Source organism: Podarcis vaucheri (genome assembly GCF_965113315.1).
Source record: "Podarcis vaucheri genome assembly, chromosome: 15".
Lineage (NCBI taxonomy): Eukaryota > Metazoa > Chordata > Lepidosauria > Squamata > Lacertidae > Podarcis > Podarcis vaucheri.
In genome coordinates this window covers 5664808-5692797 of record NC_138753.1, presented here as the reverse complement: position 1 = coordinate 5692797, position 27990 = coordinate 5664808, and the positions used below count along the sequence as shown (strand labels likewise).

The 27990-nt window shown below is 43.7% G+C and overlaps 1 protein-coding gene across 15 annotated transcripts in view; it reads left to right on the top strand.

Annotated features, from left to right (window-relative positions):
* The window catches only part of TBX4 (T-box transcription factor 4), a 126811-nt gene that overhangs the window by 42804 nt on the left and 56017 nt on the right, over positions 1 to 27990 (top strand). The window contains exons 1-2 of one of the 15 annotated variants that reach the window (XM_082201820.1): positions 14551 to 14743; positions 19489 to 19633. The exons of 7 other annotated variants lie outside the window; for them this stretch is intronic. Coding sequence is in view for 1 of the 8 variants with exons in the window: in XM_082201834.1 (XP_082057960.1) it covers positions 23112 to 23132 (21 nt within the window). In the remaining 7 variants the exon portion in view is untranslated. 7 more of the 15 variants (XM_082201835.1, XM_082201822.1, XM_082201823.1 and 4 more) reach the window with 7 other exon arrangements.

Genomic DNA, 27990 nt, shown 5'->3' with positions numbered 1-27990 from the left:
GCTTTCTGAATAAGCCACTGTCTGAAATTCCAGGTGGTTGTTAGTCGCTCACATAACCAAAGTGCACTGTCTAGCTTCTCTTTTTGCCTGGCGGAGGAACGCTGTATAACTCCAAAGCTTGTACAAACTTTTTACACTGGCAGGCATCCATTGGATAAAACATATACAGTGGTACCTCAGGTTAAGTACTTAATTTGTTCTGGAGGTCCATTCTTAACCTGAAACTGTTCTTAACCTGAAGCACCACTTTAGCTAATGGGGCCTCCTGCTGCCGCCGCGCCGCTGGAGCGCGATTTCTGTTCTCATCCTGAAGCAAAGTTCTTAACCTGAAGCACTATTTCTGGGTTAGAGTCTGTAACCTGAAGCGTCTGTAACCTGAAGCGTATGTAACCCGAGGTACCACTGTACTAGAAACACGAGATGGTTAGGCTAGGCCCTTCTCTCGCGGTCTTCCCCTGAGCAGCAGCTGTTGAGTGTGGCCACCCCAACGTCCCTGAATATGTATACCTGTGCAAAGTTCATCTCTGCTCCCGCCTTTATAAAGAACAGTTCCCAGCTGCTCTGTAGGTCCATCTCTGCCTCTGTGTTGAACAGGCCTGAGGTCAGGACGAAGGAGCCTTGTCTCCCAGGTGCTCACAGTGAGCTGTTGCCAGTGCTGCGCCAGCAGTTCCAAACCAGCACTGTTTCCAGGGACATTGATACTGCCGCCAGGTTTATTGGTGCTGGCGCTGCCACCGTAGGTGTAGCTGGCTCTGGTGCTGGCATCGGGACCGTATTTGGCAGTATTCTCATTGGCTATGCCAGAAACCCTTCCCTGAAGCAGCAGCTCTTCTCCTATGCCATCCTGGGTTTTGCACTCTCTGAGGCCATGGGGCTGTTCTGCTTGATGGTGGCATTCCTCATTCTCTTTGCAATGTGAAGGAGCCGGGTGTGCTGCCTGTCATGTGCTCTCCTCTCTCCCCCCCCCCCCCGTGTTTAGTCCAGTGTGTACAACAACCTGATTGTTCTGTGGCAGATAGGGGAAACCCATATGTTGCTCCCTCTGAGCTGGACAGATTTGGTTAAGTCAAAAAATACTGTATTGATATTATAAAATAAAATAAAATAAGGATGGTTAGGCTATTGGTGACTCCACTTGGTGACTCCTTCCTCTCCCATTAAGCTATGATGAAATTCCATCTAAATTAGATGCAGAGGCAATTTTTGAGGGTCCTGGCAGGCTGGGGAAACAGTGGTAGAGGCGTTTAGGAGATATGTTTTAATTTACAGTATTTGATTCTGAAGTAAATACAGATCAGTTTGCCAGTAGGATCCTGATCAGGATTGAGGCATGGTTTTGCTAATCTCAGTTTTCTGCTTTTTCATCTTCGGTTGCATTTCATACCAAGGAGAATGCAGCTTTCTAATTTCTTATCAGTGGTGGTGCAGTTGTTTTGCATGCAGAAGATCCCGGGGTCAATACTTGCTCGTCAGCGTAGACAATACTAAGTAGGGAAGGATGAATCTGTCGATTTCGGTGTCTTGTTTTGCTATTTCCATACCAGTTAGCATTTTTTTAAAACATAAAAGCATGTGTGAAAATTCACAGGCATTTTCCTTTGCATTTTTCCTAATAGACATTTTTTTGCAATGCACTTTCCCCTAATGTAATGCATTTTTAAATGCTATTTTCACGAATCTATGCATTTCAGGACAACTCAATATATGCATTTGGGGGGGTATGCATTAGTTGGCTGGAGGACTGCATTGCAAAATTTGGAGAACTGCAAATGTTCGTGGATGGCTATGTTTCGGTTCGCATATTGTTTTGGAAAAGTGTGAACTAGCTAAGTTTGCTTTTGAATTAGAACCAAATTGAATTTCTCCCCCATCCTTAATTACAGTGGTTCCCCCAAGACGAATGCCTCGCAAGACGAAAAACTCGCTAGACGAAAGGGTTTTTCGGTTTTGCATTGCTTCGCTAGACGAATTTCCCTATGGGCTTGCTTCGCAAGACGAAAACGTCTTGCACTTTTTTTTTAAAGCCGCTTGAAGAGGTGCAGTTGCGACTGACCGTGCTTCGCAAGACGAAAAACATCGCAAGACGAAAAGACTCGCGGAACGAATTATTTTCGTCTTGCGAGGCACCACTGTACTGAGCTAAATGGACCAATGGTATTGACTCAGTACCAGGCAGCTTCCTGTGTTCCTGTATACCAATTCTTCATAATTTGAAGCAGCTTTGATGCTCAGTTCCACATGCCTGCAACTCTGGCTATTAAAGGAAAAGAGGATAGGAGATAAGAACTTCAACTTCGTCCAAGTTTACCATGCTGACCATTGTTGGCTTTTTAAAAATGTGTCATTAGAGCCCAGTATGTAATTCATTATTTAATTTCCCCACTGCCTCTTCCATCCTTCCCAAGGAATCTGAAGAGAAGTTCAAAGCAGTGTGTTCTGACAGTTTTTGGTACAAACACTCACTTTCTCTGTTTACATTATAGACATTGTTTCTTTAAAAAAAAATACATTAAAGCAGAGAAAACCTTTTAAGACTCCTTTATTTTAAAGTAAAATACTAAAAGTGCTCCTGCTCAAACAGGGGAAAGTTGACTGTACAAAAATCATAGCTGATGTTTTGGGGGGCTTGAATACAACTAAGATGATTGTTTATAAAAGTATATAGCTGGGATGGAGAGAGAGGAAGATATGTCAATTTGGGGGGAGTCTAAGAAGAACTAATGCAACCATAGGCAAACTTGGCCCTCCAGATGTTTTGGGACTACAACTCCCATAATCCCTAGCTAACAGGGCCAGTGGTTAGGAATGATGGAAATTGTAGTCTCAAAACAGTTAGAGGGCCAAGTTTGCCTATGCCTGAACTAGTGGGTCACCCAAGCTGATTGGCCATAGCTTCAAGAGTCTCCATGGTGTAGAGAAAGTGGATACAGTAGAGATAATTTTTGTCTTCCTCTCTCATGATACTAGAACTCAGGGACATCCAATTAAGCAGACCAGATGGGCCTTTGATTGATCCAGCAGGGCTCTTCTGATGTCCTTTGGAGTGACAAAGAGAAGTGCTTCGTTCAGTTTTGTGGAACTCATAGCCACAAGACATGGCTGTGCCCACTGTCTTGGATAAATGGATCGAACAAATTTAATGAAGGAAAACAGGGGTCTACTAGTAGCTTAAGGGAACCTCCACACTCCAAGCCAGTACACCTCTGAGGAATAGACACAGAGGACAAATGAGAGAGATCCTAGATGCCTTTCTTGTCAGCTTCTCTAGCTGACCTTTGGTCTGATCCTTCAAGCCCCTTATTGTGTTATTACAAAAGGTTAAGGGCAGAATCCAAACCCCAAGCTAAGCATTTAAGGCTGCAATCCTGTGAACTCTTACTTGAGAAATCCTATTGAACGAAGTGGGTTTTACTTTATGGTTAAGATGCTTTGCTGCCTGTCCAATGAATAATAATTTTCTTCTGGCGATGGCACTGTGAATCTATATCATGCACATCTTGAGTCCTGTGCATAGTCTCTGGTAGGGCAGCCTGGCTAGGGAAACCTGTGGTCCTCCTGTTGTTATTAGACTCCAGCTCCCATCAGCCCCAGCTCCTGTGGCCAATGGCCATGGACGATGGGAGATGTAGTCTGGCAACATCTGGAAGCGCTACAGGTTGTTTACCTCTGCTCAAAATCCAATGTAAAAACATTGCTCCTGTTACTCTTCTTCTGTTTTACTGAACTCTCACAAAAGCTGGGTCTTAAAACGCAGTCAGAAAGTGTTGCAGGGCACTTTGATTGAATAAGTACACCTGAATTCGTAGTTGGTGGCTGGAAGTGTGGGGAACTGAGCCAGTTCCTCTTTCGAGGAGGAAATGCACATGCATGCCAGCCCCTCTCTTGGAGATTTATTATATAAAGCTCAAATGTATACCTTACAAAAACCGGTGTACAGCAGGCCACGTTCAAAGGACTGGTAATGCTCTCCAAAGGCTAAGCGATGTTAATTGCTCCAATATGATTGTATATCTTTTGCAATTGTCAATGGCAAGGGGGATGGGGAGATTCAGAATTTTAAAAACTGTTTTTTTTAATTAAAAAAAACGCCTTAATTTGGTCTTTTAAATAATGACAAAATGAGTTCCTTATTGTTTTGCTTTGTGCTAAACAACAAACAAACAAACAAACAAACAAACAAACCCCAAGATGGATGGAAAAACCCTATCCTTCCGATATTTGGGTTAAAGAAATCTAAGCCAAGTTATTAATTCAACACTAAAATTATTGAACTTTATTAGTAGAGTTCCGGGATTGAAGGTCTCGTCTGAGCAGATGAAAATGGCTGGATGCTTCATTTTGTACATTGAATGTTATGTTTCAGGAGTTAAGTTTTGGTTAAGTTTACAAAAAAGTAAAGGAGTGGGATGTTTGAGACAGCAATTCTAAACACAGTTATTGGGGAGGGGGAGAAAGTGGGTTGTATCCAATGTTAGCTCTGTTCTGAGCAAACCCACAGAAGTGAGTAGGTGTGACTGACTTGGGTTCATTAATTTCAGTGGATCTACTCTGAGTAGAATTTAGCCAGATACAATCCAATGGTGCTTCTGAGTAAAGATTAGGATCTTGCTGTAAGGCTGCACATTTACTTGGAAGTAAGCCCTACTGAATACAGTGCAGCTTAATTCAGAGTAAACATCCAGGCAGATCAGATTGCATATCTACAGTACTGTCTATGCAAACTTACTTGATAGTAAATCAATATTGAATCTGCTAAAATTTACTTCTGAGTAAACATAGGGTCAGCCTGTAAGTTACTTGGCCATAAGTTCCACTGAGCAAAGCGAGGGTTTACTCCCCATCAAATATGCATTGGATTGGATTGCAATCTTAAACACACTTTACAAAGCTTCATTAAACTTAGTAGGGCTTGCTTTTGACTAAACATGCAGAGATTACTGGCAAGAACAGTCTTTTTGGATTGCATCAAAATGGTCTCCCATTCCTTGGCCTCTGTAAGATGTTTGCCCAGTAAAAATTTCCATTTAAAGAAATGGCAAAAGAAAATAATGACCTAATGAATAATACCTCTCCCTAGAAATACAAACTGTTCAGCTATTAAGGGAGAAAAGTGAGAGTGGGCTAGAATGTTTAAGTGTGCAACTCAACCAAACCTGGCCACATTTTAATGTTGCATTTCAATGGGAAATTTCTGAGATTTAAATGTATTTTGACTAGTTCATGCAAATCCCCATCCCAAAAAGGAATGTTTGAAAAGGCCATTTATATGGATGGCAAACTTTTGCAACTTATGAATGGGAAAGGCAAGAACAGACATTTTTACATTGGTGTCCCCCACTTCCCATGAACAATTTTGTTCCCCTATTCTGTCCAAGACAGAAGGAAGAGAGGGGAGGACTCATTTTGGTTGCTTGCTATTTCTCTTTTAAAACACTCCCCCCCCCCAAACATTTTGGGAAACAGCTACCCAGCTCTTAGCTGAAAGCTCCTCTTTCTCTCCTGTTGGCCACTCAAAACAAATAATAGTGATAAATCCTTTTCAGATGTTTGTGGAAATAAATCACTAGAAATTTAATTAATTGTTTCACCTTAACTTTGTCCGGTCATTCCTTGTTTCCGGACTGGACTGCTCCCATTACTAAGATTTTGGGTCTGCAGGAAAAAGCTGGTTTACTTGGCTCCTAAAGGTGTGAGATCTGGAAAAGTTACACACATCCACACACCTCAAAAAGAGTGTGTAGGGTACCTTTGGGGAATCTTTCGGGGGGGGGGAGCAGTGGAGAAGAGGACACAGAGGGCATTTCCAGATCTTCGGGGATATGTAGACTAAGTACCTCTTTCCTAAATTTTGACCATTTATGGAAGGAGAATATGGCTTTTTTTAAAAAGGTCACATTTTGAAGAAGAATTCTGTGCCTCTAGGAAACTGGCTATATTTCCCCTTATAAGCACAGGTTTTTTCCATTGCAGCTTGAAGCAGCCTTAGGCAGACTGACTTTAAATTAAAATGAAATTTGCAGTGGGTTAAACTGAAGCAAACCTGCACACTTTTAACTCTGCTTACTGGGAGCAAGACCAGTAGGCCCCAGTGGGGCCTTCCTCCAGTGTAATTGTGTAATATGGGCCTCTTATTCTGCATAGGTCACCTCCCCCCCTTTTTTTTTTTTTTTTTTTAGCCTCACAACCAGCTTTCTGCAGTGAGCGTATTTCAGGCTCTTTCCAAGAATTGCATCCCTATTTTACTCCCTCACCCTTCAGCAGGACTCTCTCACGAGTAAGCTCCATGGGACAAGAGAGCAAGGCTGCGCATGTCTACACAGAAGTACGTGCCTTGGGACTTGCCCCCAGGTTACTTCGCATGGAAGTAAATGCTACTCCTGAATGATGGAGCCCACTCATAACATTACTCAGAGCATGCATCATAGTGCTTTGTAAGTAGGCATGGATTTAGGCAGTTAAAAGCAACAACATGCAACATTCCAGCAGCAGGATCGGAACCCCTTCCTTGGAAGTAAGTACGGAGAGAAGGTCACTGGGTTTGGGGTTACTGGGTTGGCTGCATCGAAGCATTTTTTTTTTAAAGTATGCGACCCCTCCCTAGTTCCGCCGCTCGTTGGGGTGTTGTATGTGAAGTAAACTCGTTGCCAGAGTTTAATTTGATGCGGGGCATATATGCCAGGCAATAACAAGAGTGCCTCGAGTACAGGCACTGTGCAGAGTGTCTGTGTGTAGAGTATCTGTGCGTCGCCACGGGCCAATCACAACGAGACACACGCGCGCCGGGGACTGAAATAGCCTCCAGGGTGTGATGGCTGTCCGGCTTCACTCCTGCCACTTTTGACAACTCCACTAGCTATTTTGCGCCAATCGTTCGCCTTTTATTCACTTGTCGTTCTCAGGTTATGCTAAAAAAATGAACGCTGAAACGAAGCAAGAAACCCCTTAGCAGCAATTTTTTAAAAAATGAAAAAATTGGGATGGTGTTTATAGCTTGACTGTCTAATAATAAACGTTCCCCGAGCGCTTCCTTGAACGCAAATCGGCTGAGAGAAGAATCACCAAGGAACCACCAGGATTGTTTAAAAACAGCACCGCCACCCCCCCCCCCGCAAGTCTCTCTCAGTATTACAATTTAATGCGTCCCGATGGTTTGCATTGTAAGCGCCTCGGGGCTTTGGTCGCGCTACATAAATCAATGATCTTTCGAATTTGAACTGAATTTCTTTCCTTTTTTTAAGTGTGTAAAAGATCGTGTTGAAAAACACCAGATCATTTAAATTGGGGGAGGGGGACAAAATTTGCCAGAGGTGGAGGGGCGGGAGAGAGAAAGCGCAAGGCAAAATTGGAAGTCGATTTGGACGAAGTGGGGGGCACAAACAAACAAACAAACGAGGTTATCTTTGCGTTCACAAAGTCAGGCAGGGATTTTTTTTTACGGGGGAGGGAACCTTACCTCCCTAGATCCTGTCTTGACTTCAACACGGTGTTCTCAAGAAATGGACAATTAATTATATGGCTTCAGTTTTTAAAATGTAGTGAGGGAGAGTTAATTAAAAAAAACAACAACCCACGCACAAGCATCTAAAAATCTAACCTGGAAAACTTCAGGCTGATCATCCAAATATTTAATGACATCATTCGATGACATGAGACCAAACTCCTTTAAAAAGAAAAGGGGAAGGTCGCCACAAGCTCGCCAGAAATCCAGCCTAGCCATTCACTCCCTATGCAGGGACCAGTTACTCAAGAGGAAGAAGCCCCACGGCGTGCCCAGTGAGGGCTTAAGTTGGCAGGGTAACTGCGCCATCCTAAGCACATCTACTCAGAAGTCAGCCTCCCATTGAGTTAAGGAGAACTTTCTCCTTAGTCAGGCTTTGGGCAGCTTCTCCACCCTTTAGGTCGCCCCTAAACAAACAAACAAACAAACAAACAAACAAACAAAACACAAGCAAAAGGGTTATTTAGAACACGCGTTTGGCTCTTTCCTCACGATAAAAGTTGCCCCTGTTGAAGGAAAGGGGGGAGAATGTTACATTTCAGAGCCAAATAATCGCGCGCAGCACCTGTTTTTCTTCCTTCTGCTCCTCTGATATAAGCAACAGGTAACAACAACCCACCTTTTTAAAATAGGAGGTTTGCTCTGGGTTGATTTTTTTCACCACCGCCACAAAAGCCTTCTCTTCCCTGCTCCCGCCTTCTCCTTCAGTATCAAACTTCTAGACAGCCCCGGATTATATACATAAATATATTTAAGGTCTGGGGGAAAATGGTTCATTAAAAGGCTGACCCCAGTTTACTTTTTTCCCCCTCCCCCGCCTTCCAAATCTGCTTCTGTTCCCAATTTCAGCACCACGTGATGGTGGGAGTGAGTTTAGGGGGTTTAAATTCACTTTCAAGGATAGAAAAAAAGGGGGGACAGAAGTCTTTAATTTTTTTTAAAGAGGGGGATAATCTTGTCCCATAAAGAACCAAGTAGTGTTTTGCGTTGTTTGTTTCCTAAATGCCATTGTCTTTCGTGGAAGGTCCACGGAAAACCAGAGTTCTTGTAAAAAAAATTCCCCCCAAAACTTATTTTTTTGGGGGTGGGAAGGAAAGGCAATCTTTGGAGTCGAGTTAAAACAAGCTGAGGTAAGATGAATCTCCCCTTGTTATGTTATGCAGTAAATGTGTGTGTATATATAATATTGCAAATAAAAGTGAATAACAGTGCATTATATACAGTATAGGTCTACTCAAAAGCAAGCCCCGCTGAATTACCCGGGTGTGTCTCTAGGATTGCAGATAAATGCGTGTTTAATTATGGTTTGGTTTTTTGTTTTTGTTTTAAATTGCAATCGGAATAAAATTGGTACTAAGATCTGGGCACCACAAACCTTTTTAATGTCATTTCTAGCCTGCAATCCTATCTATGCAATTTACCTTGGAGGAAATCCCATTTAACTCAGCGACGCATGAGTAGACCTGTGTATGAATAATTTAAAATGGGATAGCCCAGATGTAGCCTGTTGGAGGGCGGTAGATAATGCTGCAATCCTATGCACACTTTAAGTCCCAGGGGTTTCCCGAAAATGTTAGGATCGCGCTGAAATATATTTGTTTTGGCAACTCTTTATATATATCCAGTTATATTTTATATCTATCTGTATATCTATGACGTCTCACTGGTATACTAGTACATACGGATAGGCTGCAATACACAACAACCCATTAACGTCGGTGGCAAAATTCAGATTTTGCGCGTGGGATTGTACTTGCGGACGTTTATCCAGACATCTTCCTTTTGCACGCCTCACTAGACAAGTATCCCCACGTGCCTTTGCACGCGTGTAAATGTTCTCTGGAGGGTTCCCATTATCCATATGGATACAATACAAAGTTGGCGGAGGTTAAGCTTTGAAAACTAATCATTGTGGATTTAGCTGAAGAGGTCAGGCATTTAAAATCGCAGACAGTAATTCTAACCCCCCCCCCAAAAAAAACCCGCTTCTAAAAAAAACCGTATTCTGTGTTACAGAGACCATGTATTGCATTTTAATTATTTTTTTTATTCTTCTGAAGTGGCTGAAGAGGAGAGTTTTTTAAAGTCTCTTTCATTGGTTCACTCTCAGGTGCTGTTATAATTTTAAACTCTACTTTTTATTATCAGATTTTCTTCACTCTAACCCCCCCTTTCCCCTATTTTGTAGATTTTTTTTCTTTCTGTCCTCCTCACTTCCCTGTCCTCTTTTCCCCATTTCTTTGCGTGTTTGCTTTCCTCCATTTTATATATACAGTATGCATTTTTTCTATTGGTTTATAAATAAACTGTGGACATCCACCCCTTAACAAAGGCCGCATTTAAACACTCGCAGGGTAAGCCCTCTTGGTGTCCCGATGGCAGACAATTTGAGCACCTGCTTAACATACTGTAATGTCTACTCAGAGGTAAACTCAGATTGCGTTCGATGGGGTTTAGTTCCTAAATCAACACACTCCCTAGTCCCATTGAATTAAATAGGACTTCTGAGTAAACATGCATGGGATTTCACTACCAATCCTTGCCCTTGACATTTATGCCCGCAGAGCGATCCTATACATCTCTGCTCAGAAGTAAAATACCAATGGGCTCCATAGGATTCATTGCCCTAATCAGGGCGCTCAGAATTGCGCCTTGACAAATGTCCCCCCCTTTTCATTTTAGAAGGATGGCGGTGCCCTTAATCGTGCACAGTATTATAGATTGATCTCTATAATATGGTAAATTTTCAGAATCCAATTCTCACCCTAGTCAATAATCTAAAATCGCGAAATTATTGATATATTCAGAGGGGAGGGAAAGAAAATTAATAGATCTCTCCTGATTTAGCTGCCTTCACACCGGTGTTTTTTGGGCGAGGGTCGGAAGTTCTGTCCAACGTCAGTCGTACTCAGAGAAGATCCTTTGAAATGAATGGGCATGAGTAATCTGCCAGCTATGGGTGCTTGTCTGGAAGAGTAAAAACTCATTGGCTAGGAGTTTACTTCCAAGTAAAATCTCGGACTGCAGATTATAGGATGGACGGGGATATTGCAGGACAAGAGAGTCTTAAATGCCTCCTTCGGAAGCCAACGCTACCCATCCCAACGGAAGTTGTGGCATATTACTTTCTAGATGCGGAAGCAACAGGCAGTAGAAGCGATTGGCTCGTTGATTCCCAGCCATCTCTCCCGTTCTAATTTCTCTCCATTTTCTGCAAGAAAGCCTGAAAAGAGGACCTAGAAATGAAGAAAAAAACAAACACCCTACATTAGTTGGGGTTTTTTGTTTAAGTTAAAGCAAGCTTTGAAATTAAACGCATAAATCCGAATTAATGACGACTAATCAGTCTGTGCGAGCATGTTTTTTAAAATAATAATAATCAAAACTATGGTTTGTATCCAACTAGATGTACTCCGAGACCATCTATTGAAATCAATTAGTCATGTCCATGAATGGCAATGGTTCTTTCTCTGAGCAGGACTGAAACGTTGGATGCAACTCCGGAGGTTTTCTTCCCAGAGATTCATATCCACTTTTAAGTTGCAACCTTAAAACACTCCTCCTTGGTGCGTTGAACTCGATGGGCGCTGTTTGAGAAAAGAATGGGTGGTGTTAGGGTTGCAGTGGAAGCGGGCCATAATTCACAAAGGAGGGCGCCCTATTGGAGCTCATGGGAACTTAATTCCCCGTTCAACGTGGATATGTAGAACTAGATACATTCCCCGGCCCTGTCACACAGTTGGGGCCTACAAGGTCTTGATTCCTCCAGGCGGCCGACCTCGCTTTTTGGGGCGCTTTTACTCACGAGATCCGTTTGTGTTCACGGGCTGACACCTAAGACCCATTCGCCCTGCAGTCCTCGTGAATGGGCCGCCTGGATTTAAGGCGCAAGAACAGACTTGGGCTTTATTCCGAGTAAATAATTTCCGGGCTGCCATCCTATTCAGATTCCATAGAAGTAGTATGTCCTCTTGAATTATGAGGGGTTTACTTCGGGGAAAACATGACGCGTTTTGATATGTATATATGTATGCATATGAAACTGCCCTTAAGGTCGGCCAGAAATGCCCAAGGATCAGGATGGGATTCTAATCTCTCTTTACTGGGAAAGAAGTCCCATTGAAACCAGTGGAGCTTACTTCTGAGTAAACATGCTTCGGAGCGGGTTGAATGTGCGTGGAACCGCTGAGTTCACTCCGGAGTCAATCCAGTTCCATGTTTAATGCCACGTGCGCATTTTAGGAGAGCGAAGTGACTTGTTTCCCAAAGTAAGTCGCTTGAGAGCATCTGTATGCGTCTCGTTTTGCTATTTTAATTATGTATGTGTTTTTAAAAATAGGGTGTTGAAGGCAGAAAACTACTACAAAGTTTTGTAGGAAGGATCTTAATTTCTGAATAAAACCAACAGTTTGCTGGTTATTTTTCTGATATTCTGGTTGATTATCAGAAGGACATTTGCAAGATTGTGGTTTTTTTGTCTGTTTCTCTGGATGTTTTAATATAGGATATTTTAGCACCAGGATATTCTGAACAAATATCCATGTCAAATGTAGAAAACCCATTTTAGAGAGCAAAATGCTCATTTTTTCAATTTTTTCAAAATTTAAACATATTTAGATCTGTGTGCGTGCGTGTGTATGCATGTGTGTGGAGTAAATCTGCAATCTTATGCACACTTAGCTTGGGAGTAGCTAAATCCAATGGCATTCAAAACCCTAGCCTGTGCCGCCGTGTTCAATGGAGCAGCCTCCAAAGTAAGCACACCGGGGACTGCATCTTTAACTTCCGAATAAACGTGCTTATGGTTTGCACTAAATGACACATTGAAAAAGAACTCGGATTCTGTAAGAATATAGAAGTTAAGGAGTTCACACAAGAATTTGTCCGTAACCCGAGGTAACCCCACGATTCTCTGAGCCTGTTCCACTCGAAGCAAAGTTTGGCCAGAGAAGGTCGACAACCCTGCCGTGTGAACCCTGTTTACTTGGAAGTAAGCCCCACTGTGTTCAACGGGGGCTTACTCCCAGGTAAGTTGTAGGTGGGATTCCAGCCTCCTGTGTCCGAAGCGCTGGCAGGGTCCACCGGCCGGTGACATTTTGCAGGCTTTTCCAAATCGTTTATTTATTACAGGCTGAAATGTTGGAGGCTTTATTTTTTAGCGGGGGGGGGGGAAACGCACCATTTGGCACCGACTGAATACTCTCCATTGTGTTCTGATATCGGTACCGAGGAAGCCGCGCCAATTGTTCACCTTCAGCTGTGTTTTCCTACTTGTGGATCCTCTTAATTTTGTGTTCTCTCATATTTATGTATGTGTGCGTACTGTATAGTATATGTTTAAAAAATTCTTTCCTTGGGGGTCAATTTCTTTGGCTTTTTTCATCCTATCAGAACTGAGGTTGTGGAGACGAGGGAGGCAGCCTTCTCTCTCCCTCTCCCGCAGTAATTTTTTTTTTGGGGGGGGGTGTTTATTAAGGCTCGGCCTCTTTACTCAAAAGTAAGACCCCACCACTACTTTTCCTCTTCCATATCCCATTAAAGCTGACACCGCTCTAGACATTTGCTTTTTGCAGGTAGGGAGGTTGCATGTATGTACATCATGCGTGTGATATATTTACTCCGTTTATTTAATCCGGTGTCAATCCCCATTCGAAAGAAAAGGAATCGCTGCGGAGTAATTGGGTTTGGGATCGTAACCATCCTCTTTTGGGGGAGTGGAGAAAAGAGAGAGAGAGAGAAAAGCAAACTCCAGACTATTGTTTTGGTGCAGGAAATATATAATTAACTTTTTGCAAGTTTTGCCCTCGGAGCCATCAAATCTCCACATCGCCATTTCTTCAGACCGCTGCAATTCCCGCCCCGCACCCTCCAAACCCACCCTTCCCAAACCCCAAAATGAATCGGTTCCTGACCCACCCACCCCAATCACACTCGCTATAGGGGGGGGAGGCGTAACCTCTCTTGCAAACGTGTTTTTCTCCCCTCCTTCATTCAATCGGGGGGCTCTTTCATTTTTCTACACCCCCCCCAAACTACATTGCTATAGGGTTCATGGACAGTTAGGGGGAGTGACGATGGCCCTGATTCCCCCACCTAAAAAAAATAATGAATTTACAAGTTCCCTCGGAGGAAGCAAATCAAAAGGCCCAGTCAATAATATTTGTAACTGTACAGTTTTGGCCGCCATATATATCATAAATAGCACATTTTTCAGAACAGCTAATGGATCAGTTTTCATTTGCGCTAAGAAAACGAGCCGGCTCCCTTATTTACTTCCAAGTGAGTCCCACGTATGAGTAAGTAGCGCTTATTTTCCAGGTAAACATGCTATTTTGGAGCAGGGTGGGAATATTAATAGCATAGATGTATATTTGTTTTTAATCCACCGGACTAACTGGTGTGTGTGTATACATTATATATATATAATGGATGTGTTTGCCCGCGTATCTTTAATATTTCAGGCTTTAACGCCACAAAATTCTTCTCCCCCAGGAAAGTAAAATGCCATCAAATGTAATTTCGATTTGTCTTAAAATGAAATGGCGTTCGTTTGTGTGTTTTTGAGGCATTTTAAATGCCACAGGGACTTCGATTTTCTTCTTAAGTCCCCTTTCTGCTTTGTTTCGCTGCTTGAACAGTCTGGGCCCAATAATATTTGACTTATTCATCCCCCCTCTTCTCCAAATGCTAAATTGGTTCCCCGAATATCCCTTTTCCTTCCTCCCAAGCCTAATCGATTCCCCAAATTAATCAAATCAGTTTAAAACTAAATGATCGGTGAGTGTTTTAAAATACCAAATATAAGTTCTGAGGAAGGTGAGATGAGGTTCTTACCCCCCACCCCCACCCCGCCCTGTATTTTGGCCGGGAGGGGAATAAGACTTTGACTCTTTAAGTGCTCTGTCGCTTTGAACTCCACCTAAAAGATAGATGTAGAGATTGCCCCAAAAAGCGGGGAGGGGGGTGGCTCAAAAAAAGTAGCGAAAAGCTTCCCCTCTCCTTTCTTCGTCTTCGCCTCAGAAGGGGCCACGCTGAAACTTCGTCTGGGACTTGAGTTTTTAACAGCTAAGGTCTGTGCCATGCATGGCTACTCGGAAATAAACGCCAGTGAGTTTAGGGAGGCTTACTCCCAGGTAAGCGTGGATTGGATTGCAGCCCGAAAACGCGCTGGGAGAAGCTCCTCTCCCCTCTTCTGCTCTGAAGCGAGGAGAGCTGCAGAAGATTGTTTTCAGAGCTGCAAAACTGGTAAATGGTCTGTCTGTCTGTCTTAAACCCCTTCTGTCCGCTTAGAGAGATGCAAGCTTTTTGAGTCCCACAGAGCTCTGCTTCAGGAATTCTATTGTTTGTTGGATATTTTCGCGACGGGGTGGGGTGGAAATGAGGACACCTCTCTCTCTGCCAAAAGGCTTTTTTTTTTTTTTGAGGGGGGGGGGCGCTTTCAGTCTCCAGGCAGCACAATCTTGGTCATAGCCAAGACCTACTTGGAGTAGACTCATTGAAGTGCATGAGCCTATGTTTGTCATATCCATTGATTTTCGACGGGTCTACTCGTGAGTATCACCAGTACTGGATACAAGGCAGGAGTTAGGAAGTGGTGGGTAGTCAGACAATTGTTAGTACTGCTGTTGTTGATTCTTATACTGTAAGGGTGTAAATCTTTGCAGAATACAGGAGCATAAAAGGTCCCTTTCCCCAAAGAGCTTACAACCTAAAATTTGTCCACAGAAGAAAGACTTGGGGGGGCATAAACAGGGGGAACCCCGTATGATTTATTTCAGTTGCACATACTTAGTTCTGGTAACAGGCACCATTACAGGAGGGCATTGGGGACCCAAAGGGTTCATGGAAAAGGTGGGCTTGTGAGAATGGATTTGGTGCAGGTAAGAAAGAGGGGTCGTAACAGTAACTTTAAAAATCACCATCAGTAATGTTGATGATGAAGACAGCCCCCTGCCCCTAGACTCTTAACATAAGTGGCCATAATTTTTAAAGATTGTTACTCTTAGGAGTTTCCTAAGCAAGGTAACGGAAATCCACTCTTGACTGAGGACCTCTTAGGAGCTGGGTGGATTTGGTCTCTCAAATACCCGGATGGCTGTTGTAGGGAGTCTATACTGTGGATTTTAGTCCTCTAATGCCATAGCATATAGATGTATGATGGTGCTGCAAGTCCCAAGTGTGTGGCAAAAGACCACAGAACCTCCTAGGTTCAATCCCAAGCATATCCAGGTAAGGAGAGAGAAAGACTCCCTGTCTGAAATCCTTGAGAGCTGCTGCCAGTTGGTGTCAACAGTACTGAGCTAGATGGACCAATGGGCTGACTTGCAATGAGGACATTTCTCATGTACCTTTGTGTGTGTGTGTGTGTGTGTGAATTATAAAATTTACTAGGTTTTTTGTTTTGTTGGGTTGCAAACTTTCTAGAATCTGTGTCCTTCTGAATACAAATAAAATTTCAGCTAGAAATTGGCATGTGGGGTTCGCCTTCTAAACTTGAGTAAGTTAAGCCCCCTCAGGCTGATGGTAGTATAATTGCATTTAATTCAGGCTATCCAGTGCTTACTTCACTGAGTTCAGGGTCATTTGCTGTTTGGTTGCTGACACTTCAAAATGTGTTTGTTGTTTTTTTTTGTTCTGCTTTCTATGTGGTTTTGTTTGCCCACTCAGTTGAGTGATTGTGATGGATGGGTTTTGGACCAGAAGAGAGTTGGTCTTTTTCTGTGTTTCTTCCAACACCTAATTATGGAACCCACCAGCATGATGTTGTGAAGGCCACAAATGGCTTTTTAAAGATAGAATAATAAGGATTACAGAGCCATCCTATGCAGAAATAAATCCCATGGAGTTCAATGGGACTTACTCCCAGTTGAATGTGTATACAATTGCTGTTATGAGGCCATTTCACAGAGAGATCTATCCATAGCTATTAGGCTATGGTATCTAAATTGAACCCTGGAAGCAGTATACCTCTAAATTTCAGCTGAGGGAGGGATGGCCATCTTTGGGGTAGAATACAGGACCAGACAGACCTTTGGTCTGATACAGTGAGTCATTTCTCATAATTCAGTGTGCCCAAATATCTATTTTATATTATTTTCTAACAGTACTCTGTAAATGTGCAAATAATTCCCAAACCTTTGTATAGCATATTCATCTTCACATTACCCAATTTGGTCCAGTGGCTAAGGAAAGTGGAGATGCTGCCTTGCGGAAGTCAATCAAATCCCACTCTGCTGCAGACACCATTGTGTGGCCCTGGGCAAATCCCTCTCTCTAGACCTCAGTCCTTCAACCTGTAAAATGGGAATGAACAGTTATCTGTCCCCTAACAGGAGCTGTAAGGGCCCAGCTTTGTAAAAGGTTGTAATGATATGTTTTAGCCTTTTCATGCAGGTTGTGATTATCCCTGTTACATGGATGGAGGCGTTGAGGCTGGCAGCTGCTCGCCCAATGCAAAACATGTTGGATTCTGAGGGTTGTGCATACATAAGTGTGCTGTTCCGCTTTCTGGTTTCCCAGAAGCATTTGGTTGTCAACTTCTGGCCTAGAAGAGGTTCTGGTCTGATCCAGCAGGGCTCTTTTATGTTGTGTATCAGCTTGTCCAGGTCCTTAGATCTGGAGAAGAGGTCTTTCTCACTGCCCCATCACTAGGGGATATATGTGGGGTGGTGACATAGGATGTGGGTTTCATCTTCATGGCACCCTGAGAGTCGAATGCACTCGCCTCTGGAAATACAGTGGGTGCCAGCATTGTTGACATTCCAGTGCCCTGTTAATACCAAGTCTGTTTGTCCCAGATGCTGCAGGATGCTAGTGCGTTGCTTTAACTGATGGTGTTTTTATGTTGGAATTTTTAATTCTATTTTACATGCACTCACTTTTGCTGGCTTCTTGTAATATTGTAATCTGCTTTAGGGTTGTTTGATGAAGGGCAGGTAAATCATTGTGCTTAATTAACAAACAGACAGCTTATTGGCTCATGGGGGAAAGGTTCAACTTTTTAAAATTCAGGAACAGGTTATGAGTATGATGCCGTAGAGATTGGTGTGACTCAGGGGAAGGCAGAAGCGAGATAACCCAGGTCAGGGTGTGCTTGTGCCATCAGCTTCCAGCCCAGCCAGAAAGGACTCTGTCACAGTAAATTTTATCTCCGTTATTAAAATTGCAAACCATTTTGGATGCGTTGGCGGAAAGGCAGTATACAAATGCAACAAACCACAGACCTGTGAAACATACAGAAAAGGGGAAAGTGACATGACCCAGGTTGGAGCATCTTTCTGAAGACAGAAGATGAGAAGCTCTTGGTTACAAGACGGCTACTGGGAGGAGATCAGGATAGAATTGTATAAAATTTAATTATGCACTGTCTTGCAAGACAGACAGGCAAACTTGTTTTCATCCCCTCTCTCTCCCATAGGGCTCACCCAGTGGAAATAATTAGGAGTCAGTTCAAGACTGACAAACAGGGGTGTATTTGTTCACTCAACTCATAATAATTAATGGATGGGATTCACACCCACAAGCTGCGGAGATGGCCAGAAACCGAGGGGACAGTTTTCAAATTTTGGATTCGGCAGATTAATGAATGGGGGTAGAGAATTGTGAAAGCTGAACTGAACTTCCAGGTTCAAAGGCAGTCTATCACTGGGGCTGGAGGGGGGCACCATTTTCACGCCTGACTTGTGAGCTTCCCAAAGACAACTGGCCGGCGGCTGTTAGAAAAACAGGACACTGTACATGGGCATTTAGTGTGGTGCAGCCACTTCTTGGTGGTTTCGGCGTCTTTCAGTGCTGCACGCCACAGACAGACACTCTGCAGCAGGAAGGAGAAGCAGCACCTGTTGGATAGCTGGTCTGCTGTACTGCTGTTTTAAAGTCACAGACCTCCTTGACTGTTGCAGCAGAAGCGCTGGAGGGCCCTGGGGATGCAGAAAGATAATCTCGAGTCAGACCATTGGCCCCAGTGTTGTCTACACTGACTGGCAGCACCTCTCCAATATTTCAGGCAGGCAATCTTTTTCAGGCCTGTCTGGAGATGTTGGGGTTGGACCAGGGACCTTTTGCATGCAAAGCAGATGCTCCTCTACTGGGCTACATCCCTTCTCTCTTGGTTGTGCTTTGGGGCTCCTATTTTGGGGCAGGGTGTGCACTGCCTGTCCCCCCCCCAAGATATCTGGCCCTTGATATAGATGTGGGCTTTTATGCTCAAAAGCCTGCGGCCTGCTATCTCTTTAGCCGTTCAGCCAGTATTATTAGCTGATGCCCCGAGCATGTTATTTGCCTGACTGTGCTCTCCAGATGTACTATAATTTAAACCATGATGTGCCTCTCTGACCCCCCCTCCCTTTCCGAAAGCAGCATCCAAACATTGAGCAGGGAGTTCAGGGTGGAGGGACGAGATGGTGCTGTCCCAGCTTGGCTCCATGGTACTCTGAGCAAAAAGGGGGGGAGAAAGGGGGTGAGGAGGCAGGGCCAGTTTTGGGAAAGGGGACTGCAGGTTGAGGGAGAGTGTGGCGGCGATGGGGAATAGAAGGAGAAGGGGGCCCCGGTTGTTTGGAAGATCCTAAGTAAGAAACTCGTTGGAACTCCCGAAGACTGACAGCAGCAACGTCAGCAGAGGAGAGAGAGGGAGGGAGGGGCGGCAAGAAGGGTGGGCAGTCAAGACTCCAAACTGGCGCTCTCTCTTCCCTCTTCTCTCTCTCTCTCTCTCTCCCTCTCTCTCTCTCTCTCTCTCTCTTTTATTTAATGGAACATTTTAAGAGGAGATCTTAAAGGTACAAAACGAGATCTATGGGAATAGACCAGCTTAGAAGGAACCATCTCTCTCCATTTGGGATCCCCTCTCTCTGCGTATTCTTTTTCCCCCCGAAAAAAATAAAAAAGCAGATTCATTTTTTAAGGATATAGAACCAGAACCGGACTCTTTTTAAATTATACATTTGGTGGTGGCTATTTTGTATGTTTGTGCGAGTTTTTCTTCTTCTTCAAAGGATTTGGGAAAGGAAGGGTGATTTCCCACCCCACCCGTCTTTTTAACAAGGATGCTGATCCCTCTTGGATGCTTTTGATGAAGCAACAGCAGCGAAACTTCGCCAGACTTCTCGTTCCAGCAGCGTCAAGCCTCGAGCGATTACTGTGAGTCAAGAGTTTCTCTCTCCACCCCCCCCACACCGCGCCGCAACACACACACACACACACACACACACACACACACACACACACACACACACACATCGCAAAGTAAAGACCCCCAGCTAGGTTAAAAAGGGGTGGTGGATGGAGAGGGAGGGAGGGAGCAAACCAAAGGAAGTGTTTGCCACCTCGCCAGCGTTTTGCCAGGCACAGAGTGGGGGTGGGTGGAGGGAGAAAGAGGAAGGACCAAGCTAGAAACTCCAGGAATGAATTCACCACCACCAGTAGAAAAAGAGGGAGGGGAGACCTGCCAGGTTGTGTCCAGATCAACATTATGTGCAGTTGTTGGGTTGCGCTTCAGCCAACCTCTCCTTTCTTATATGTACGTGCACGCGCGTCCCCTCCAATTTGTGTTGAGCTTATGTATGTATCCCCCAAACTAATCACAGGGGCCTATGTGATGGCGAATGCGTTTCAACTGCTGTTATTTCTAGGGGAGGAGAGGAATCGCCAAAGTTTGGGGAGGGAGCATGAATCTTTAGGGCAAGGTTTTGAATGAAAAGAAAATGGAGGGCGGGAATGATTTTTTTTAATAAAAAAAATACACATATAAGTGGGTATTATAGCATTCTAGGCTGAACATTCTAAAAAAAAAAAAAAGCTGCTATCTAGAATTTGTAATGGATTTGCCAAAACCACACACTCCCTAATAATTATTTTTAAAGATCCAGTGTAAGTTTTATTTTTCAAAGTTTTTTTCCCCTATCACACTTTAAATACTCTCACTTTAATCTGATGATTTATTTATTTTTACCTGACCTTCTGGGTCTTTTGAGTTGATGATTTGCAGAGCGTAATCTTTAAGCATCTTTGCTGGAAAGTAAGGCCCCTTGAGTTCAATAGGACTCCCTGACTAGCAGGATTCACAGCACTAGATCACTCATTCACTTGATAATTCGACCGCACAGCTTTGCGTAACGGAAAACAAAAAGTACAGAGCTAATGTTGCTATATATCACATTTCAAAAAAGTAAATTATCATTTTGAAAGGCCTCCCCCCCCCTCCCCTAAGGAGGCATGTTCTAATCAAAAAGAGTTCAAAGACCTGCAACTTTCTGCAATAGATGGAGATCTTGGGAGGTGGGAATAAAAACCCATTTAGAAGCAGAAAGAGAAAGTATTTTGAAAACGGTCCTTAAAAAAAAAAAAAGATAATAAAGACGATCAGATCGATTTGCCAAGATAGTAATCGGAAATTAGGGGCGTGTGTTTTTTTTTTTATCCTTCAGGACTTTGTAACTCCCTCTATACTCTATATATGGCGAATGCGCATTTGCCAACATCTCTGCCTTTACTTCGGGAACGTCACAGACTCCCGACGGAGGTGGATTCGAAAGAATAACACCTTAAACATTAATGCCACTAATACATAAAAGTTCTGGGGAGTGGCGCCTGCGTAGAAACGGTGTTCCTTCCTCGCCCTCGGCTTTGAACTTCAGACAACTCATCTGAACCCGCGTTACCTTCGGGGCGGCGGGGAGGAGTTGGGGAAACTGGATGTAAACAAAAGCGTAGAAGTTTCCCCGGGAATTTAAAAGAGTGTGTGCGCGTTGGGGCGGGGGAGATGCGCCAGCCTCCGATATTAAACTACGCTTTAAACTTGGAAAGTTTAGACCCATTGATTTCTGCAGAGCCTACAGTAAAAATCAATTTAAAAGAAACTGGAAGCGCTCCAAGTACAATTGGGGAACTCACCTTGGATTTCTAATGTTCCGGGTGGGGGTGGTCGATCCTGCAAGTGGTGGCACTGAGTGGAAATGTAGACCTTTTTTTTTTTTTAATGGGTAGGCCATGCTTGGTTATGTCGTGGCTGTAACTCTCCAACGGTTTGACTTCGCCTCCAAAGCCGCGCTCTTGTGTCCAGAGACAGACGGGTGTCTGCCAACCAACCGGGTCCCCATCCAACTTGATCATTAATTCAATCAAGATCTAACTTGATAATATTAACAGTAGCAACACAATTGCATAGGATGATAGCAACACAATTGCATCCTCATAGGATGATTAGCTGGAATAATATAAACGGCGCTGTTCTTAAAATCAAAGATAATTTTCCCTGGCCACGTTTTGCCCGTGAAGCAGCTTGTGTGTGAGAGAGCAAGGCCACCGCTATGTTACAGACGGGGAAACTGAGGCCGAGAGGAATCTGGCCAAGTCATTGGTGGCCAGCTGGCATTTGTTTTATGAGTTGGATTTCTGAAGCCAACCACACTACGTGAACTTACTCTGGAGTAAGTTATTTAGAAGACGTAAATCTCCGGCATTTGCCCGTAAATAAATGTGCCTCGCGTTACACAGTTAAGGCGGAATGTTTCTTTCACTCCGGTCTTTGGTCCCAAACTTGCATGAAATATGTAACTTATTTGAGAATTAAACAGGCATTCGTTTTGGGGTGGAATGATACTTTCTTCCTCTCCCACTAATTACTTTAATAACTAATGAGGAACCAAGTTGAACATTTTCTTTTAAAATATCGATGATGAGACACACCCACCCACCAAACTTGTTCCTATGTGTTTTTGTTTTTTTAAAATAGGAGCAGTGTATTTTAACTACAAGTGTCACGCACCTCAGCACCTTACAGACCATCCTTTTAAATAAGGGAACCTTGCACGCTGCCTAAATGTCCCTGGTAGGCATGTGGGTTTAGAAAGATGTAGGCTCAGCAGAGCTGGACCGAGTTTCTTCCAGACTAAGTGCGTGTTGGGTTGCAGCTTAACAGGCCGATCCCACTCATGTCAACTCAGAAGTAAGTCCTACTGGCGTCAGTGAGGCCTACTCCCAGAAAAGAAGATTTGTAGTCATACCTGTGCCTATATGCACGGCTCATGCCTGAGAGTAAACCCCACTGAACTCAACAGGGCTTATTTGCGAGTAGACCTTTATAGGGTTGCATTGTAAGTACCCCAATAAAAGCGACCTCTCTGGGTGCCCTTTGAGCAGCATGTTAGCTTTCCTCTCGAAATAAACTGTTAAAATCGCTTGGCTAAATCTGTTTTTTAAAACAAACAAATAAAGCCAGATTCCTCCCTGTTTGTGTAAATGTCAGGGCATGCATTATATAAAACTCCAACGCACCTAACTTTTTAAAAGTGGGGGTTGGGCAAAGGGAAGTTTACTCTCTTTCGCTGTGCCGCCGTTTTTACAAAAGCTGGCTTTTAAAAAAAGAGTTCAGGATGGTGTGTAGATAAATGGTTCCTTTCCTTTCAGAAAAGGAAAACAAAAAGGAAAGTGCGTGTTTTTAAACGTGCTGGTGATCGCGCCGCTCAGACGTCACCAGAGCGCCCCTTTTTAAGCCCAATGCGTTTTGGACAAGCTAGACATCCAGGGAGGCCTCATTCCCCGATCCCAAGCAGGCTTACTTGGGAGTAAAGCATCAGCCTGGCCCATCCACCCCCACCCTGCTTTCTGCGGACGTGAAATGCTGTATCCTCAGCTGCAGGTAGGCGCACTCCTAGACGCGCCATGGAGGGAGATACTTGGAAACGAGCGCCATTGAATCCGGTGACTCTTGAACACTGGGAGTAGGCATGCAAGGAAAGCTTCCCGTTTGCAGCGCCGTCCTGGGCAAGTTGACCTGGAAGTAAGTCCCAATAGACCCAGGAAAGTCGGGCATAGAGTAGCGGATAGGATTGCAAGGGATAGTGTATGGGGGGAAGTGTGTGGGGGGAGGGGGAACAATCCCATTTAAGGCTCAGCAATTCCTGATAGTTTCCATGCGCGCACCAGTGCCTCCTGCCCATAGCGCCCAGACGTTCTCTCTGCCTCCTCCTAATGTGTATATACTTACTATAGGTACCTAAGAGCACGTGAATACTGTAGTGAGATGATTATCGTAGCGCCCTCAGCGTCCAGGCGGCGTTTTACAGTTTCCGGAGCCAACGCAGGTCGCTGCACGCGAGGCAAATGCAGCCTGGTTTCTGACTAGGCCTCATTCGCTTTACAGCTGCTTTGTTATGTGAAGTTCTGTATATATCAGGCAGCGAGACCTTTTCGTTTCCAAAATTCAGGTGCATACAATTAAGTAAACAAACTCCCTCTCCCCCCCCCCAAAATGAGGCTGTAGGGTCGTTTACCTGCAATTTGACATGCCACATAAGCCTGTGGATGTTGATCCGCAACATTCCTTGCTGTGTTCAAATGGGGCTTCTTTACAAGTAAAATGGTGCGTAAAACGTAAAGGAGAGATTTGGGGGCATAAACAACAAAATCTATTATTATTTTAAATTTCCATGCCTTTGTATTGCAGGATACTTTTTCTTTTCTTTTTTTTTTTTGTCTGCACCCCGCCTCTTAAAACTGTTGAAACTGGGGGTGGGGGGTGCGTAGCTGACTTGGTTCAGTGTTTGAAAATTTGGAAGGAGAAATAGGGTTTTAGAAAAAGACAGAAGATGGAGGTGAGGGTGAAGTTGTAAAGCCAGAAAACAACACTTAAGGGCATGTGACAGGCAAAAGTGGGATTTATTTCACTGGGGGGCAAAGGCGAAAAGGCTCGTCGGAGGGAGGGAAAGCCGCGCCGCAGTCGTTTTAGATGGGGCGTCGGGGAGAAAAGTCCATACAACCCCATCGAATTCCCTTTCCCTTGGATCCTGCAGAAATATCGCTGCGAGGAAATGGCTGGGGCAGGACTAGAACCCAAATTTGGTCGTGTTCGGTAGAAAACACAACTGCGAGGCAACGCGTGAACAGAGGCTGGGCGTCGGCGGTCGCCTTTTTCAATGCATTTTTAGAGCGATTTTATACTGCTGTCAACTCCTACCAGTATGAATCACCCTGGTCAGTTACACTCGCTTAGTTTGTTTATTCCGAGTGCTTGGTCTTGTGTCTCCCCCACATCCCAAAGACTCGGGAATGCTTACTAAATTTTGTGTGCGTGTGTGTTTTGAATTATAGCGCAATTAAACGGTTGTATTGCTTTTTAACTAACTCTCAATTCAGGCTGCAACCCCTATGCGCAGTTACTTCCGAAATAAACAGGCAGAGCATCGGATTACGCTGCCTGATCATAGTAGGCATGTTTACTTAGACTAAGTCCCGCCGGCTGCTAAATATGGGGCAACCCTCTACCCGAGGTTTTGTTTAAGAACTTCACACTCTTGAATGATCCAAACAAACACACAAGCCACCTTAAAGCGTGTTTTACCCAGAAGGACGCTCCCTCGAGTTTGGTAAGATTTTTACTCCAGAGGAAACGCCCCCCCTTTATATTTTGCATGTGATTTAAATTGGTAGGGTTTTGTTTTGTGATTTAAATTGGTGGGGAAGCACAGCGGATTTTGTGGCGGTGAGAACAACGGAGCGAGAGCGCAACATGAAAGGCGTTCAATAACGTGTTTTTAAAAGGGGGATCTTCCTTATTTACTTTGGAATAAATTGCTCTAAAATCAACAGGGCTTTGGTGTCTTGTGTTTACACAGGAGGCGTGGATCAGTGGCCCATCAGACACTTTAGGTAGCTTCTGGATTGTACCCCCATGACTGACACGTGACAGCCCCCCCAACCCAGAGGGCCACATTTATTTGAAAGTAAGAGTCACCTTGATTTCAATTGGACTTTCTTATGAGAAAAGCCTACCGAGGTGTTGCTGTAAGCCGGTGAACTCACCTTCTCACGACCAAGGCGGCGTCTTGAAAGGGAGACATGGCTAGCGCATTTAAATTAAAATCAGTAAAACCGCATAGACTCTTTTAAATAAAGAGCTTGCTTGTTAGGGCAGACCCAAGTAACGCAGCCTTTGTGCATACTTATTTGAACTTGATCCCCGTTGAACTCAATGGGATTTGTAGGAAATTGTGCATCAGATTGAAATCCGAGGTTACTTGGGGGGCGGCGGCAGTCTTGTGCATTCCTATTCATGTCTACTCAGAAGTAATCTCCGTTGAGATCAGAGGGACTTAATGCAGAGGTAAACGTGCGTAGGATTCCGTCCTGGAATCTGCAGGACCCTATTCAAGTTCATTCTGAAGTACGTAAATCTCTCTTAATTCGGTGGGGCTTAGTTGAAGGTAAAACGGGCCAAGGGATTGCACGTAAGATAACAAAGATGTTAGATATGCGAATCGAGCGGCCGTGCAAAGAATAAAGTCGCAAGCAAACAGAATCCTCTGTGCGCTATGCGTCGTCCCAGGTTACTCTAAGAATTTAGAGCCCTGAAGGAAGTCCTGTTGAGAGCTCAACGTGACTTCCTTCCAAGCAAATAAAATCCCGTGGTTGTTTACTCATAAGTAAAACCTTCCGTGTTCAGAGGCTTAGTCCCAGGCATGGGAGCTGCTCCCAGGAAAATGTGCAGTCTTGGTGTGTTAGGATTAACAAAAGTTATTCCAGGGTGTGAGTGGAATCCTTTAAAAAATGGAATCTAAGCAGGCTCCCCGAATGAAATGAACACGCCTTGCTTCAAGGAAAGCAGGATTTCATCCCCACAAATAAAAACAAATCTGGAAGAGTGTTTGATTTGAGCAGACACACACCTTGATTGGGTCCTAAGGGTGGTATCCAACTAAGTCACATTCCACTAAAAGCACTGGACTTCACCAGCTTTTAAGTCCATTCATTTCAGCGACTTTTTAACCCTAAATTTACCACCTTGATCTTATAGTTTTGTGTAAGGAGAGGTCACATTGGGTGCAAAATCAAATCCCATTGAAATCTATGGACAGTTAATTTCCACATAGGATACCGCGCGCAAGTTTTATTTTAGTGGGGCTGGAGTATGAGGACATCCTTGAAAGTGAGATCACACACACACACACACAAATGCAATGGGTTCCTTGTAGTAAAGTTTAGTTACATTTCAACATACTGATAGTACGTCACGTGTGAATCGGGTCGGCTAAGCTTCTAAGTACTTTTAGCATGCTACTGTCTAGGGAGTATGCTTCACTGAAGATGATGGGATTTGCTTCTGAGTAAATCACGCCCAGGATTGCATTTTGAGGAAGATCAGGGTTGTAAGCTTACTTAGGAGCAAGTCACATTGCAATAATTTTATTCCACCTTTTACAATATACTGTACTTCTTGTTTTGCGCAGTTCACATGTGATCAATAGTGCCTAAGCATCCTTAATCAGCATTGGCTCTCAAGCTTATTATCATCATCTTTGGTCAGTTTTATAATAAGGGTGACTTGTAAGCAGCCTTGAATTTTTGTTAGGAAGGCAAGAGATATGAATGCTTAAAATCAATAAAAACAACACCAAATAACAGTAATAAATAAAGCTGTGATCCTGAGACTACTAAGCCCCACTGAATTCAATAGAACTTGCTTCTGTGTAGACATGGGTAAGGATTACAGAGTGCAATCCTTAACCATGTCCATTCAGTTGCAAGTCCTATTGAATCCAAATGGGGCTTGCTTTCAGGTAAATGGGGCTAGGATTCCAACCTCACTGAAATATGCTTGAAGTGGGGTGTGTTTTATTTATTTTTTATTATACCCAGCAGGGGTTAGTTTGAAGTAAAAGTTGCACAGGATCAGATCTGCATTAATGGTGCTGCTTGGGGAATAGAAACAATCCATTTGTTTGTAAATTTCAGCATGGGAGTGAAATTGATCTGATCTTTTTTTCAGGCTTAACTTTTATATTGCACATTTCATTGTTAGATTTTTGGGTGTCCCCACCCTGCCTCTAATCTGCATAGTAAAACTTGGGAGAAAAGTTGTCTGCCTCCCCTCACTGTATTATCTTTATTGCTTTTTTCCCAGTGACTGTCGGAGTTAGGAGAAGGCAGGCCCTTTTATCTTAACTAAGGCTCACCGTTAGGATGTTTACACAGAACATCTTTTCGTCTGTTTTTAGTATTATTACCAATGTTTTAAAATGGACTCCAGATAAGGAGTTGGGGGTGGGAAGCAATATTGCAGCCTCCCCTTCCCCTGAATCTAAGTAATATTATGAACAAGAACATTTGCACTCCTTTCTATATCTTTAGGCGCAAGGGAAAAACCTCGTCCAACGGGGTTGACTAATAAGGCTAGATTTTTGCATGTTATACACAGATGTAAGGATCACTGAATTTAAATGGGTTTGCTTCCAAGTAAGCATGTTATAGGAATACGTACACTTGTAGGATTTTTTTTTAAAAATGTATCACATATGTGTTGCCTTGGTATCCCAGCAGATAGCAGGAACAATATGTAAAATTATGGTTAAAATTAGAATTAAGTCAGATTTGTGGATTGCCTGTATCTTTGTGGGACTCTCTAAAGATCTTTAAAGCGGACAAGGCTAGCCCCTGAGGAGGTATTTTCATCTGGTGGGGAATTAAGGGAGTTTTTCACATGGATTCTAAGTTCCATTGAT